We start from the raw sequence: 16,527 nt of genomic DNA, 5'->3' as shown, positions 1-16,527 counted from the left end.
ACACTCCCAGAGGGAGTGTCAGTAATGTGGCCTAGCAACAACTGCATGCAACAGGAATAATTATCATCATTTTATATCAGCAAAACCTGTTTAGCTACTTACATGTGTTGTAGCCTAACAGATCTATTGTCTAGTCTTGGATTTTCCCTTAGGGGTGTAAGCAAAAACATTATTCATATATGCACAGACAGTGTGCTCTGAAGAAAACATTCAAATATTTGCAGAAATATTGTGCAGAATAAATCTTCATCAATGTTTCACAGCTGTTATTTTAACGTCATGATCTTATATTGAAGCCTGGTACCTTTCTCAGCTTGACAGAAAACTGAAAAGCTGATGAGGAGAAGTTGTGGGCCATCTCAAAAGTGCATGCTAATGGGCTAAGGGAGCTTTTCAGATTTTTCTCTGTAGCTTTCTCCTTTTACTCATAGAACCATTAGAACAACCTTACATTCATCTAAGACTCCTCCCATTATATACACAAACTCAAATTTCTAAAGAAAATCATGCATATGGTCCAATACAATTTAATACAACCTTATATGGACTCAGTTTTGACTTTTTCCCTCTTTGAAGGTGCTGTCCAAATAAAAATTATTTATTTATTGAACTTTTTAATTAAATTACATAACTGAAAAATGATTTTATTTTGTTGGCAGCTGAATTTAAAGATATAGTTTATATATGAACATTGAGCATGGATGCCATTAAATAAACAATGTAATGCAGACTAGAGAAATTATAACAACATCCAGTATGAGCCACACCAAATTCCATTATAAATCTGAATAAAGATCCAAATACACATAATTTGTGACTTAATCCAACTGTAACAGATTACAGAATTGCCTTACACTCGGTCTTGCTTGCAAATTTCCCCTGGCACACAGGAAGTGATGTGTTTTACATGTCCAGTTTGCCTGGAACAGTGACTAGTTTTGTTTCCTTTATAATGTTGTACAAAGTTAAGGGAAATTTTAAATACAAATAGGGATTTATTTTTTCAGAGTACCATGGTTCTCTCTTTTATGATAACATATTCACCAAGGCAATTGCTGAGAAACAGCAAAATCGCAAAAAATAAGACAGGCGGGACAAGAAACACAAGCAGTCCGATGACTAAACAGGCTTTAAACAATCCCCCAGGTTAGTATAACAACAGTCCGGGTTGAAATTATTGGCATCCCTGAATTTTAAGTAAAGAATTTGGAATTTCTTCAGAAATTAATCCAAATTACTGGGGATTTTTCTGGCTCTAATCACAATTTACAAATCTGTGTTTTAACAGTAGTTTGACTTCAGCTACCAATCTCCTCTAAAAAATTAAACATGCTACGATAATACAGTATATAGGTGAAGGGATGAGAATGCATTTAAGTTTTCAACAGATCATTAAAGTACTGCTTTATGTTTGTTTTGCTCAAAGAAAATCTGTTGAATGTACATCAAACCTTCCTTTTTGTGTTGGGTTTTGACACAAACTTGCTGCGACAGCTGCAGGATTTTGTGTGATTTACATCCATATTTGGGCTTTAGACCATATTACCATACGCTTTTATCGGTCTATTCAACTTGTGATTATGGATTTTCATCTGGCTTGTGTGGGCTTTTAAAGAAAGAAATACAACATAAATAAAAATGCCTATCTGTATGTGACAGCATACTGTCAGTCGGCAGTGTTTCTAATAACAATGTTGCAAATGACGCTACTGTGAATACAATGAGCTTCTAATGGCGAGGTGAATGAGTATAACTGCAGATCGAAGCACAGGTGTTTACTTTGTAATTACAGTTCATTAGAACGTAACAGCTTTTTTTATATTATTCAATTACACATGAAACTCAGTCATGAAATTATTGGCCCCCCTGAATTTTAAGTAAAGAATTTAGAATTTTTTCAGAAATAAATACAAATTAACCAATGGTGTATAATCAATATACTTTAATAAAATGCACAAGGTTACTGATCAAAGGAAAAAAAAAAAAACTAGCATAATAGTGAAATAATAAAACACAACATCTTCACTGGACACAATTATTGGCACCCTTTATTAATATTTGGTTGCACAACCTTTGGCAACAATGACAGCACAGCTTGTTGTAGCCATCTAGAATCTTCTTGCATCTGTCTACTGGTAGTTTCTTCCACTCTTCCGTTGCTATGAGTTCAATCTCTTTTAAGTTTGCAGGAATCATTTTTGCAATGGCAGGTTTCAAGTCTCTCCAAAGGTTTTCAAAGGGATTTAAGTCAGGACTTATTGCTGGCCAGTTTAAAACAGTCCATATTTTCCTTTTCAACTATTCCTTTGTGCTGCCGGATGTCTGCATTGGGTCATTGTCCTGCTAAAAGAGCCACGAATTTCGCCACACACATATTTTTCTGGCACTGGGTAACACATTTCACTCTGAAATGGCTTGGTAATCTACTGAATTCATCATTCCTTTAATACATTCAACGCTTCCAGTACCAGAGGCAGCAAAGAAGCCCAACAGCATGATAGAACCTCCACCCTGTTTTACTGTAGGTAGGGTGATCTTTTCCTTATGGGCTTCATTTCGTCGCCTATAAACACAATGATGCACTGCATTTCCAAAGAGCTCTACTTTGGTTTCATCTGTACAAAGAACATTATCCCAGAAAGACTGTGGATTAACAATGAAGTGGTGAATGGTACAGACTGAAACCAACACTCCAGTTTCCTCCAAGTCATCCTGAAACTCTTTAGATGTCTGGCACGGTGTTTTTTCCATAATCTGCATCAACCTTCGCTGACTGCTCTCATAGAGTTTCTTCTTAACGACATGTCCTGGAAGCATCTCAGCAGTTTTATGACTATGAAACTTCTCGATAACATTATGAACTGTTGAAACAGGGATTTCAAGATCTTTGGCGACTGCCTTCTAGCCTTTGGAATTGTTATGTTTTTTGATAACACTTCTGATGCTCTCGGACAGCCTTCCCGTCTTCACCATTGTGAAAAATAAAAACTGGAAGCAATTAACTCCTTTCTATGCAGTAAAACTATTATTCATTGGTTAATTCAGGTCATGTGACCTGAACATTAAGCACAGGTGAGTCATATTTGTTTGTTATTTTATTTGAGGAAATAATTTAAACTCATCAGAAGGTGCCAACAATTGTGTCAAGTTTACATTTTATGTCTGTTTTTTTTAATTTTTTTTTTATTTGGGGTTGAAGCATTTGGGCAATGTGAGATTTCCTGAACCTAGCCTGGGTACAGAATCTCTGGAGAGCCAATGTTCAGTCTGAACTTGTTGCTACTGTTACTGCACCAAAGTGCATGGTAATTTATGTACAGTATGTCTGCATTTTCATCTCTATTGCAGTCATACCAAACAGCCACCCTTGTATAAAAAAGTGTCAAATTGTCATGGATAAATAATTCCATTTATAGATAATATGGAGCAGACTGTGAATTCGATTTTAACCCATTAAAATGGGATGCATATGAGGTAAACAGCAGTGTAAGGCTTGTCTTGTGTGTAAGGTTCTTATCCAAGATTTTGCACCAAAATTGTTTTCGAACTCCCAAACTTAAACTTAACTTTTTAACTCTGAGAATATTATGAAATGAGAGATTTTCTCACCTCTCTAAGGAGAATGAAAGAATAGAAGTAGCACACAGGACAAGAAATGGGGGAAGGTCACTACCCCTCATTAACAAAACAAAAAAACCCTTAAATAAACCCTACATAAAGGTACAGAATATATTTGAGTTGTTACCAAGGAATGAGTGAGGAACAAATCTGTGTAAAAATTAAAATGCCTAGACAAGCAAATCAAACAAAGAAATAAACACTACAAACATTGTAGTGTTTCACTATATATATATATATATATATATATATATATATATATAGTGTATTTCCATTTAATGTATATATTTACTGTGACAAAATTAAATGAAAAACATACAGTATAGTTCAAGCAGCATGAATTTCACATGCAACATTAAAATCAAATCACATCACAGGAAAAAAAAAAAAAAGAGGTTTCTTGCATTTCAAGGTCAATCAGAAATCAGTCAGTCAAACATGTAACTAAATGTTCGATCCATAGCATCTGAGTGGCAGTCCCACAGGAAACTGTTTTAATGTGAGAGGCTGTCTGTCCTGGCTGCCACCAGCTCATGTCAGTAATGATAAGCTCCACCCATAGATGTAACCCCAAGCTGTGACTGGGCAAATTATTGTTTTCCATTTTGACATGGATGATGCGTCTCCGTCTAAATAATTGTTTAAGCTATATAATTGTAACATATTCATCATTTTGTGATTCACTTTATGTCTTTGTTTTATATTTTTCATGTAGGCATTTCAAATATTCCATACCATTAAGCAATTAAGACTGAATGATGTGGTTGAGGTAAGTTTAATGTATGATAACTTCATAGATGCCTGTTAATTGATGTACCGACCAGTTTCTTGAAGAGTCTAACCTGATTAACTCTAAATCATCTGCAGAGTATCACAAAAATAATAACAACTCATTCATTTCCAATTACTGAAATATAATTTGAAATATTATTTTTGCTCCCTGCAAGTGGTGCAGCGTACTGAGAGAGTAATCTTTCATTGCTTCATGATACCCTTTCTATTACTTACTTTATTGTGTTCCCTAAAGTAAATTATTACATCATACTGGGGAGATACTGGGAAAATTCTCTCATCTTCTTGTGCATGTATCCTTAAAATATCTTAATATATGATTAATATGACAATATTAATACCCATACCTCAAATATGATATGGATATATATCTAAGTATTTATGTTACAATATATACAGAGTATATCTGTAAACAAATATTTTTGAAAACAGGCATTTTTGCTATATTTTGAAATACACATATGTACATATGTACATACAGTATATGTACCACTGTGTGACATGTGTTTTGGTTATTATACAGACATACATGCCCATACAGTATATCATTACTAATAATAACTCAGTATGATAATGTTCTAATGTTCTAACTAATTCATACTCAATGAGTAGTTTGTGCCACTCAGCAGCTGATTCCGAGTTAATTAGGAACCACTCACGAAGAGTTGTCAGTATATCGATTCCTAGTTATCTCTCAACTAATACATAATGTTTCATTAACATATAGTAATTCTGTTCTCAAGTAACATATCAATATCTACTATATTTGGCAGGTTTCAAAGTTAGACTCTAAAGTTGCTACAGAGAGATGATAGGACATTTTACATAAAGCATTTATTGCTCATTCCGCCTTTCAAAAGGATGAGCTCCGACAGTATACAGACACCAGCTGTGAGCACAGCTGCAGCTGCTCTGCCTGGCTGTGCTGATTGATGCTGTGGCTGTGGATATGGTTAATGCTTGGAATACAACTGCATCTGTGGTTGAATTTATGATGCTTTGGATAGTGCTTCACTTGCTGTACTGTAACTACCTTTTACTACTTCATTTAACATTAGCAGAGAAATCATGGTCAAGCCACATGGGATTTGAATCTGTAAATGGCGAAGGCTATAAAAACATTTTTGCTGCACTGAAGGTTCCCAAGAGCACAGTGGCCTCCATAATCCTTCAATGGAAGAAGTCCCAGGACTCAACTGGGGAGAGGGGCCCTGGTAAGAGAAGGGACCAAGAATCTGTTGGAAACTTTTTTCAAATTTTGTTATGTTGCAGCATTCCACTGAAGAATTATGGAGGTCACTTTGCTCTTGGGAACCTTCAATGCAGCAGAAATGTTTTTGTAGACTCTCCCAGATCTGTGCCTCGACACATTCCTGTCTCTGAGCTCTGCAGGCAGTTCCTTCGACCTCATGGTTTGGTTTTTGCTCTAATAATCTGTCAGCTGTGAGACCTTGTACAGACAGCTTTGTGCCTTTCCAAATCATGTCCAATCATTTGAATTTACCACAGGTGGACTCCAATCAAGGTGTAGAAACATCGCAAAGATGATCAAGAGAAATGGGAGGAACCTTAGCTAAATTTGAAGTGTTATAGCAAAAGGTCTGAATTCTTTGTCAATTTTATATTTCAGTTTAGTAAACACAAGAACAGAAACTCCCTGAGTGCAATAAGAGCAACTTAACAGCTTCCTGGATTTGTTGTCTTCACTGACCTCCAGCTGTTTAACTTGTCACCTTGGTGCTGTGATGTACAGGTGTATTCCTGATTTCAGGACACTGGGACAACAGTGATGGGTGTGATTACAGGTGCAACAGGGCACACTTTTGGCCACACCCAACCACACAGTGTAGACAGAAATATAACAGACTTGAAACTTCCAACCAAAAGGGCAGTGAAACATTGCTTTTCAGCCTGGTTTGAAATTAAATGTTAAACAGTTACCTGTTTTCTGTGTTGGCATATGTTGTATGTATACACAACTACATTATTGTGTTTTCTCTTTCCCCTCTGCAGGTCTATTGGGTTTTGGCTGAGCAGGGCCCAGTCTCTGCTATACTGCAATGAGCATGGAGTGCTGGGCTCTTTCTCTGAGGAGGCGAAGAGCTGTAGCTGCCCTGTGGAGCAGCCCACCTGCCAGGGAGTCATTCCCTGCATTGTGGGCACCTCCTTCACCTCCTGCTCCTCCTGTGCCCCTGACAATGCAACCCGCTGTGGAGCCTGTCACCATGGCAACCTCCTCCATCTTGGCTCCTGCCAGCCAAGCATTGCCGCATCCCTGGACCACTATCTGAACTTTGACTTGGACATGCCTGACGCTGAGGTTCTCAGAGCTTATTTCATATGTATATATAACCTCTGTGGACCACATGATACAGTACCTCTGATTACCGTAAAGATCATGAGAAAAATCAAAAGAGACACTGATACTGGTTTCTTTGTGCCCAGGCAAAAAACATAACTCTAATAATAATCGCACGTTAAAATACACCACAAATTGACAAACTAAATGTTTGTATTGTATTTTTACATGGATGCTATGGTGCTGCAAAAGTTCTACATTCTCTTACAAAAACAAACATGAAATATGGCAGTGTAAATTGGGCTTATGAGTGAACCATATTTATTTATTTATTTCATTATTTTTCCCCATCACAGACTCAAAACATACCGAGCATGCAAAAGTAAGCATACAAGTTAAACAAAAACCCAAATGTTTACAATGTACGCACCCAAGCAAGTTCAGTCAAGCAAAACCTTGCAGTATTAGGGACAAATACAGATCTGGCTCAGAATCAGTTTTACTGTGTATTAGTGGTGGAGACAAATCCGAATTTGGTATTTTGCAAAGCCCAAATAGTGCGCCCAATTTCAGCTTGGATTGGTTCCAGCCCCCCCATGGCCCTCAAAAAGATAAGCGGTATTGGTAATGGATGGCTGGACATGTAGTGGGTTTCTACAAATATTTATTTAATACAAATACTTTTTTAATATCTATTATCATAAAGAAAAAAAACGTCAAATAGCTGGTGTTCCTCATAACTGAGCGCTTACTGCATTTGTGCTCTGCCTGCTTGTGCTGACGTGACAGGAAGACAATAGGAGAGTGGAGTGGAAAGGGAGAGAGCACATATCAAAAAAAGAGCAGTACAGCCTAATTAAAATATGGACAAACATAGTAGACTATTTTGTTTTGATATTGTTTTTTTTTTTTACCTTAACTGGTTGGCTGAGGTAGTTTATTACAATGTTACTTTTCTTTTGTTTTCCTGTTGGACCTGCAATATGTGTAGCAGAATTTGTTTTACTTGGAGGAAGAGATTAGCCTACGGTAGCTCTGGCAGTGTAGTTACTAGCTAGTTTACCTAAAGTACACGCTGTGCTCACTGCTCGGTCACCCTGTGTGTAACACTGTTGCAGATATCACACTGGAGAAATAAAGCGCCACTATTCTAACCTACTCTAACCGCCTGTTAGCCATGTAACTTAGCCTATATTGTTGGCAGTGGAAAATTCGGTCTACCTTTTGTGTGTTTTTTTTTTTTCGAATTTCATTTGACAAGGATTGGGATATTTGCATAGCCTGTTAGGCTGCTCTCATTTTTCCGGAAAGGAAGATCCATAGTTAGCTCCATTCTTTTACATACATCACGTCACTTGTTGGAGGTGCAAACAAAGACGATAGGAGGTGCTTTTTTGGGGTGCGATGGTCCCTACAGATTGCCTGTTGCCTTGTTGTTCGGCTCGGTCCGAGCCACTTTGTTTGTTTCCCATTTATAGAGCCAGGGCTGTGTAAAGACACTGGATTTTTTTTCAACACATACAGAGAGCGGACAGCTAGTGGACCATTCACTGAATATGACATAGTGTATTGGATTAGAATCATTTAGTACCCCTGTCTTTCTTCACTTATGAACTTTCATCCTAAAAGGAGCTCATTTAGCACATGACTACTTGTGAGAAAATCATTAATCTGACTGCTTATAAATGAATGTCTTGTACTATCCATTGTGTTACATTTTGTCGCAAGGAGGCCAAAAAATAGTAATGTTTCAGAGTGACAACCAATCGATCTTGCAATCTCAATGCCGATAATCTGTTTGCTTGCACCTCCAACACCGGACTTGGTCACTGCCCCCAAATGCTGGTATGTGTGTTAAACAATTGTTAGCTCCATTGTCTACTATTTTTGACCACTCATTTACAGTCCTCCACCCCCTATTCCAGGAGGTGCGCGCTGGGCCTACTTGTAGTGCTTCCCCAGCCAAAAAACCATGCAATGCTGTCTGGTAGCATTTCACAGTCAGTGCAGATCCAACCAAGGTGATCCGTTACGTGCGCAAAAGTAAATTCAGGCAAAGATGTTAAACATCTGTCAAATTCTGCAATGCACAATCACTTACAAATCAAGCATCCTACCCTGGTATCCACCCACCCCCCCTGAAGTACCACATCAACAACAGAGCCATATCCTATCCCTTTCAATGATGTTTATGGTTATACATGTTTATTGCTGGGTTTCTGAAACCCACAAACCCACATACCATTAAAGTCTTCATAATTATTAAAATAGTTTATTGAAGAACACTTAAATTAATGATTTAATATATTAAAATTAAAAGTTAAATAAAAACAAAAAAAAAGCAGGATTGTTATGCCTTTTTCTACCTTAATTCGAATACAAATACAAATACAAATAATGGGCTCTCTGCACATCCCTGCTGTGTATGCAGTGTGTGCAAGGGAAGCTTCTTACAAAGGCAGGTTGTAGCAAATAGATATAGGTTTCACACTATTTCTATAACATTAACAGGCCATTCCACAGAGTTTATACATACAGATCAGTAAACTCTTCATTAGGGGTAGTACTCAGCCTGTTAAAAAAAAAAAAATGTCCTGTAGCTTTCTGAAAGTAAGAAAAATTATCTTAGCTTGGGTCTGGAGATAAAAATTAAAAATATAATCCAAATAAAATATATAAATATAAAACATTAATATACAACATAAAACATGAGAACCAGTGCTTTCTAATATTATCTGTGTACCTGTATTTATCACTCTTCAGGTGAAGTATCTGCTTCAACGACTGGACAGCAGAATAGAGGTCCATGCCATCTACATCAGCAACGATGTCCGCCTAGGAAGTTGGTTCAATCCGGCCTGGAGGAAGAGAATGTTGCTCACCCTCAAGAGTAACAAAAATAAGTCCAATCTCATCCACATGCTGATGGGCATTTCTTTCCAGATATGCTCGACGAAGAATTCAACACTGGAGCCTGTGCCTGCGGTTTATGTTAATCCGTTTGGTGGAAGTCATTCAGAGAGCTGGTTCATGCCAGTGAACCAGCCTGACTTCCCTGACTGGGAGAGAACTCGACTGGACGCCGTTGTCACGGCACAGTGTTACAACTGGACACTGTCTCTGGGCAGCAAATGGAAGTCCTTCTTTGAAACAGTGCACATCTACCTGCGAAGCCGCATTGTCACAGATGATCCAACAGTGAATGAAACTCTCTTCTATGAACCATTGGACTTGGATGACCAGACGTCCAATCTGGGGTATATGAAGATCAACACGCTGAAAGTGTTTGGATACAGCATGCACTTTGACCCTGAGGGCATCAAGGATCTGATTCTCCAGCTGGATTACCCCTACACGCAGGGTACACAGGATGCTGCTTTTCTGATGTTGTTGGAGATGAGAGACCGGATTAACCGGCTGTCTCCACCAGCACCGCAGCCACTAGATCTGTTTTCTTGTCTGTTGCGCCACCGGCTCAAGCTGTCAGCCGGAGAGGTGGCACGCATCAAGGACTCTCTGCAGATCTTCAACTCCAAGCTTCCCAATGCTTCTCCTGAACCTGAGCTGGTACAGCTGTGCAGCTAGCTGTCTAGCTTAGCACACGAGTCAGTTGAGGAGTGATACTACACATAGAAAATGGAGTTGCTGCTTCAGGGACAACCCTAGACTGAGCATGGGACGTCCTACTATGTTGGCTTTTTGGACCGCAATTGTCTGGATTGATAGAACATCCAACTCTAAAGGCTGACTGGGCTTTTCTTATGGTCACTCTTGGCTGGTTTTCTGGTGTAACATTTTTATCACAAAATTACTACCAGAGCTATTTGATGCAAAATAGAGTCATTTTGTGGGAGAACAGCTGATACTTTGACTCTCCTTCAGAGACTCCATTGTACTAGCCTGGAGGTTTACGTTTGCTGTTACTGCCCTGCTTTTGGCAAACTGTATTCGATTGCTTGAAGCTAAGAACACTCGCTTACACCAACAGGTTTTGTGAATTGGAACCTCAGAGAGTCGATGTCATGAAGTATGCCTAAGACCTTTGCCGTGCATAGATGAAAGCGATTTTGATAAGTTAAAAGGAACTTTTAAGGGGTCTTCAAAAATGAGTTAATGGAAGAGGATTCCCCTTTTCTATGCCTTTTTTCTTTGGCTACGGAACACTCTTGGGGGAAGGGAAAATGGGATAATATTATATATGTGGTGAATGAGTTGTTATGTTATGCTTAACAGTTTAAAATTTGATAATCCTGAACCCTGTTACTGTCTTTGAATATTTCTTTTTAATCCCTGCCTTCCATTTTATCTGGCATTTGAAAACATGTAAGTATCTATGCTTAACATTTGAGTGAGAAGCCTGTTAGTGATGTTCTGTCCTTGGTGGTGTGTCTATACCATAAGAAGGTGAACACATCAGCAACCTGAATGGCAAAATATCTTCAATGTTGAGTTATTTTTTGAGCTGAAAATCATAAAGAAATCTTCTGATGTGGTAACAAAAAGGTGTGCAGATACAATGCTGTAAATACTGCTCCATCTAACCCCAGGTGTGGACAAGTGCACATTGCTTTTTAGATAACTGAGTGCAAAGACCAAAAAAATGTTTATAACAAAACAAACTCATGCCTTATATGGAGATTCAATGTTAAGACAAGAAGCACATTTAGTTTTTGTGTTTGATTTCCCAGCAAAGGCTGTATTGCTTTTTATATTTCAGTATTTCTACCAAGACAGAACAACAGACACATTCTCCAGAATATGTGGTAATGTAGCTTTTCCATGTAAATGCCAGTCATACTTTCTGCAGTTACTTGTTTTGATTTGGTGTTGTGAAACTTTGATTCACTATTCACATTGCACACCAGTACTTGCATACTGTAATTGTTCTGCAAAATCCTTCTATCTCCAGTTAGACAGAATTTCAGTAACTGATAGAACCTGGTTGACTTTATTATGCTTTTAAAAAAGGTTTTTAATGGTTTGGTTTAGTCTCAGGTCAATGAAACTGTTTTTTTGTTTGTTTGTTTTTGTTTTTTTTTACATGTGGGTCCAATGTCAGCTGCCAATTACCACAGCGACTGGACTTACAAGATTTCCGCAGGGCAGTGATGGAATTCTTGAGAGCTTGAGAATTTAGCAGGACGAAACTTGCTATGATTTTACATTTACTTCACTAATTTCACACTGAAAGTCAGTAAACCTTGTATGTCATTTTCAGCAGTTCTTCTGTGCTCAGCTTGCTTAATTAAAAACAAAGTGATTTATCTATCTGGCATGTTTTCCTTGTTTCAGTAATTGCTTTCAACCCTCAATGTTATAATGTGTGCAATGAAATGACATTAATGTATATTACCAAACAGGTTGTCTTCAGGTGTTGACAAATCAAGCTCAAATATATATCTCTTCTACTGTTCTTACCATGTGAGAACACAGGGTTGGTGGGAGTGGTGGTGGTGGTGTGTGTGTGTGTGTGTGTGTGTGTGTGTGGGGGGTGTTCACTGAGGGAAATGCCCTAATAAACACAAAGTGACTTCACAGTTTATTAAATGTCCAGTTCAAATTCAAGTTTAATGAACACAAAATGACAACAAAATCCATGCCCATTTCAGCTGGATGTACACAAAGTGTATTCCACAGTTAATTCTCACTATTGGACAACAGTAAGACCATGTGAAGCATGGGTCATGGTGTGATCACAAGCTACAGTTTACCAACTGCATGTCAGCTAGACGAAAATTCTCATCGCTCAGACGCACACAGTAGAGTGCATTCGCTAGCAGCGTGTGACAGCATGCAGTTTGGATGTCCTGTCACCTGATGTTATTGTCTTAACAACATAATTATTTTATTTGATGTATCAGTTCCATCTGCAGTCTCTAATGTCTTTCATGTAATTTCAAGCAACAGTTACACATGGCAGGTCCACTGGTGTAATACTGTGAAACAAAAGCATCAGACTGTTGCAAAAATAACCACAAAAACATCCGTGCTTATGTGTATATCACACTTGTTGTTTTGCTTATAAAAGAGTGATATCTTAAAGATCCTTATGTATATGTGGAACATTACAAGGATTGTGTTTATGTTGCAATATGAAGATTAAGCAGGAAACTACCATACTGTCATATTTGCATATAAAACTCTTGAATCAAACCAAACAAGACTTTACAATAATTACAGAGACATGGAAATGCAAGATGAAAAAACTAGACTGAAATTTTAAATCCATGTTTAGTCTGTGTTATTGAACTGCAGGTGGTTTTGGATCAATGTGATGACAAGAAAAAGTTACATGCTATTATGCACGGAAAACATGATCACCATAGGACATATCCAAAGGGAATTCAAAAGTAAACTGGACTTAAAAGAGACATCATCTGCAGAAAGCATGGCCATGAAAATACCGAAATGCGCTTGGCTCGCCCCCGACACACTGAGCTGAGTGAATCTGACTGTAAACTGTACCAGGACGTTGGATTCACGAATATAGAGCTCTAAGTGGGTTTCCATCCAACCTTTGTATGTGCATCTTCAACTTGAGCACAAAAAGACCTAACTGAAAACACCACAATTTTGGAAAAAAGTTGAAATAGCACAAAAAGGTTTTTACACTGAGCTAATGTGGAAAAGTTGGAATACCGATCAAAGCAAAATGTGACAAAGTTCAATAGAAACAGACCAAGTGAATTAATACTGGACATACATGAAGGATTAAATTTCAGCTCAACCTTTAGCCCGACTGGAGAGACAAAAAAATTGTGGTAGATGAAAAAATCAGATGTGTGGAGACATGAAAAGACTGTAAAGCTACTCAAATTAATACATGAAACAAACAGAGATGTCATATTTTCATCAAATTTTCCACATCTTTTTCCGTTGTTTGCAGTTTAACTGCTGCTCCTTTAATTACAACATCTCACTGCATCCTCCTCTTCTGCAATGGTTTCATGGCATCCAATTGGAGATTAGCACCACTGTTATCTCAAAGTATCCAACTCCTAATATTTGCAACACAGTAGTGGATGGAAATAGCCACTAGTTTGCATCTTCTTTTTCCAATTTTCTGGGAATTCATTTAAAATTTGCACGAAATTTGGATGAAAAGTTCATTATAGCGTTTTGTACAACGTAAGGGCTAGTTCATATTTCTTTCCTAACTAAAACCATCCTTGTGTCTTGTGTAAAGATCAGCATTATTTCTATGGCCACTTTTCAAAGGTGGAAAATTTTCCAAGCAAAACTGTACTTAAATCAGCTATAAAAAAGTATTTTACAGTCATAATGAATGAACGTGACAATGTGAAAGAGGTCGCTCACGGTAATGAACCCGCATAGAATTATCATCTGCAGCTCTCTAAAGCTTCAACATTATAGCAAAGTTTCAGCTTTTGTTCACAATCATTGTCTAGTCTGCAAATTTACTGTTTTGGTTCACTCTCACTACTCTCATATCGTCTTTCTCAGCCACAAGTGGTGGCTGTGACCCACTGAACACTACCTGCTCAGCACCAAACGGAAGACAGAAACCGTTTAAGAGTAGCTGTTCAACACAGTGGTGCATTAAGCAGCTAATGAGCCAGATATTTCCATCAGAATTTGGTAGGGACCAAAAACAGAGCAAAAAGAGAGTGACAAATATTTATCTTACATTCGTCAGGTGAAAACATGAATGTACAAATATGCAACCGTTCGTTAACAATTTCGCTATATCAACTTAAAAGATGATATAGTAATATTGTGTTCATAATTTGTTTCCGCTGCCCCAGAGGGACCAAAAATCAGTTAGTGCAGGTTTGATAAATCAGGGAATACATGATGATATCCAGCGATTACTTGTGGTCCTCTCTTACATGCATTTGTAATAAGGAGAGACAAGCACTTTGAAAACACCTGCTAAAATAACATGAACACTGCAACTCTTCCTGTTGCACTTGTTTCATACTTACAGCACATGTACCTGGGACAGAATATGTCGCACCTGCAACTGAAAAAACACTGCAAAAGCCTTAGTAAATCTGGCCCTCAGTATGTTACCATAAAAACGGATGCATAAAATTCCAATTACCCTCTGCCCCTCATAATAAGATGAATGCCTTCTAATATGCGGAGTAAAGTGTTTTTTGTAAGATGAAAAGCCAATTTCCTGTGTTGTCAAGGAGCAAACAAGAACCAAACGCACACTGTCACATTACATCAGGCTACTGGTTTATCTGCTGGAGAAAGCAAGAGAGGAGGAGAAAACAGGAAGAGTGGCAGGGACAGGGAGTGAGAGAGAGAAAGTGCTACGTTGACAAGCTTGAGCTACCTGTATGTGTTTTTTTTTTTCTAACCCATAATGAGGTGGGGAAGGATTCACTCTGCATTGGGTTAATAAACAGTTATTCATCTTCAGCATGGCACCCAGGAAACAGGAGAGGGTTTGCCCTTGGGCTAATCTTCAGGCCTATGGAAGACAGCCAATTTATCAGAGCACTATTTAGACTGCATACTACAAACTTTCAGAACCTCCCAAAGAAGGAAGGGGAAGACAGAGACAATGAGAGTGATTGAAGAGGGAATAGATGACATAGAGGGAGAGATGGAGGGAAGATAAGGTTGAGGGAAAGTGGAAGGGAGAGAAAAGGTGAGAGGGGTTGGGCTGCTAGTCTTGGAGTGATTTATGATGTTTAGAAAGTCAGACTGTTTGAATTAATGAGGTAGAATTGGTGAAATCGACTGGCACGAGTGTATGTGTGAATGTGCAGACTTTGTGTGTGTGTTTGCCGGTAGGTTATTTGACATAGTCATCAATAACAGTGCAGATTTCGAGGTTTGAAATTACTTTCAAATTACACTATTACAAATGTATCCAGAGAAATGATTCATGTCTGGAGACGGTGTGAGAAGGAGACGGCTATTTAAGTTAGAGATTGTTTGACCTTGACTGAAAGAAGGCAAAAGCAAACTGAGTTGCTCTTATCATAAGGTGGTTGATTATAACTGTATCAACAGTGGCATCATGGCTGACAAATCTGAAATTCGGGAGATATAGAGCTTGTCAGTTTCACAGCAGCTTACAAAAAGATACAAAAATAATTTATTCCCCATATTGCTTTCCAAGACTCACTGGGCAATCTCATTACTTCTGACCAAGAATAGACAAGGTCACATTACAAATTCCCTCGTATTGCAGCAGCAGGCTTTTTTCTTTGTCAGCATTTTGAAGACCTATTGCAGCGAAAAACTGCTCGTTAGCCCTGGCAATACTACAGTTTGTCCAAACATCCTGCCTCTATTTAATAAAGATGGTAAAATAAATCATGTCAGCACTCTTTTTCTTACCATGTGATGAAATATTTCTAGAGGTTATAATCATAAAATTGAACCTACAACTAGTAAAGAGCCTACAAGCAAACAACTCTGACAGGACTTTCAACAGTACCACTTTAATGTCATTAGCGAAAACTATGAAAAAAAAAAAATTTGACAATTATACAAACTAAATAAAAAGTAACATTTGAAAACAAACATATGATGAAATGTATTACAATTTTCATTAAGCATTAAACAGATTGATGGACTCAATGCATCTACAGTCTCACTGAAAATTAGCCAAGAAGTGGCAACAGCACAGGTGGGACAAACCATGAGCAGGCCAGCATGCCAACATTTATATAAACGGTACGTTAACTTCACATTAACAAGAGCTGCATCTTGATGTTACTTTAATGTTCCTTTCAGTCGGTTTGCTTTCATGTTTATAAGTTGGAATGAGTGCAGGTTTAATGTAGCCTGTCAACCATCTAAATCTTACCCTAAATGTCTGCTAAAAGAATAGG

General features: G+C 38.0%; 1 protein-coding gene across 1 annotated transcript in view; it reads left to right on the top strand.

The window, feature by feature from the left end:
* brinp2 (bone morphogenetic protein/retinoic acid inducible neural-specific 2) overlaps positions 1 to 11,917 on the top strand; it is a 206,492-nt gene extending 194,575 nt beyond the window's left edge. Inside the window, exons 8-9 of the mRNA XM_040143880.1 lie at positions 6,424 to 6,730; positions 9,473 to 11,917. Of these exons, the coding sequence (XP_039999814.1) occupies positions 6,424 to 6,730; positions 9,473 to 10,294 (1,129 nt within the window). The 3' untranslated portion in view covers positions 10,295 to 11,917. The remainder of the gene's footprint in view (positions 1 to 6,423; positions 6,731 to 9,472) is intronic.
* Positions 11,918 to 16,527: the final 4,610 nt, after the last annotated feature.

Source organism: Xiphias gladius, chromosome 14 (genome assembly GCF_016859285.1).
Source record: "Xiphias gladius isolate SHS-SW01 ecotype Sanya breed wild chromosome 14, ASM1685928v1, whole genome shotgun sequence".
In the NCBI taxonomy this organism is placed as follows: domain Eukaryota; kingdom Metazoa; phylum Chordata; class Actinopteri; order Istiophoriformes; family Xiphiidae; genus Xiphias; species Xiphias gladius.
Note: the sequence above shows the minus strand (reverse complement) of the source record. Positions and strands in the feature narration are given on the sequence as shown.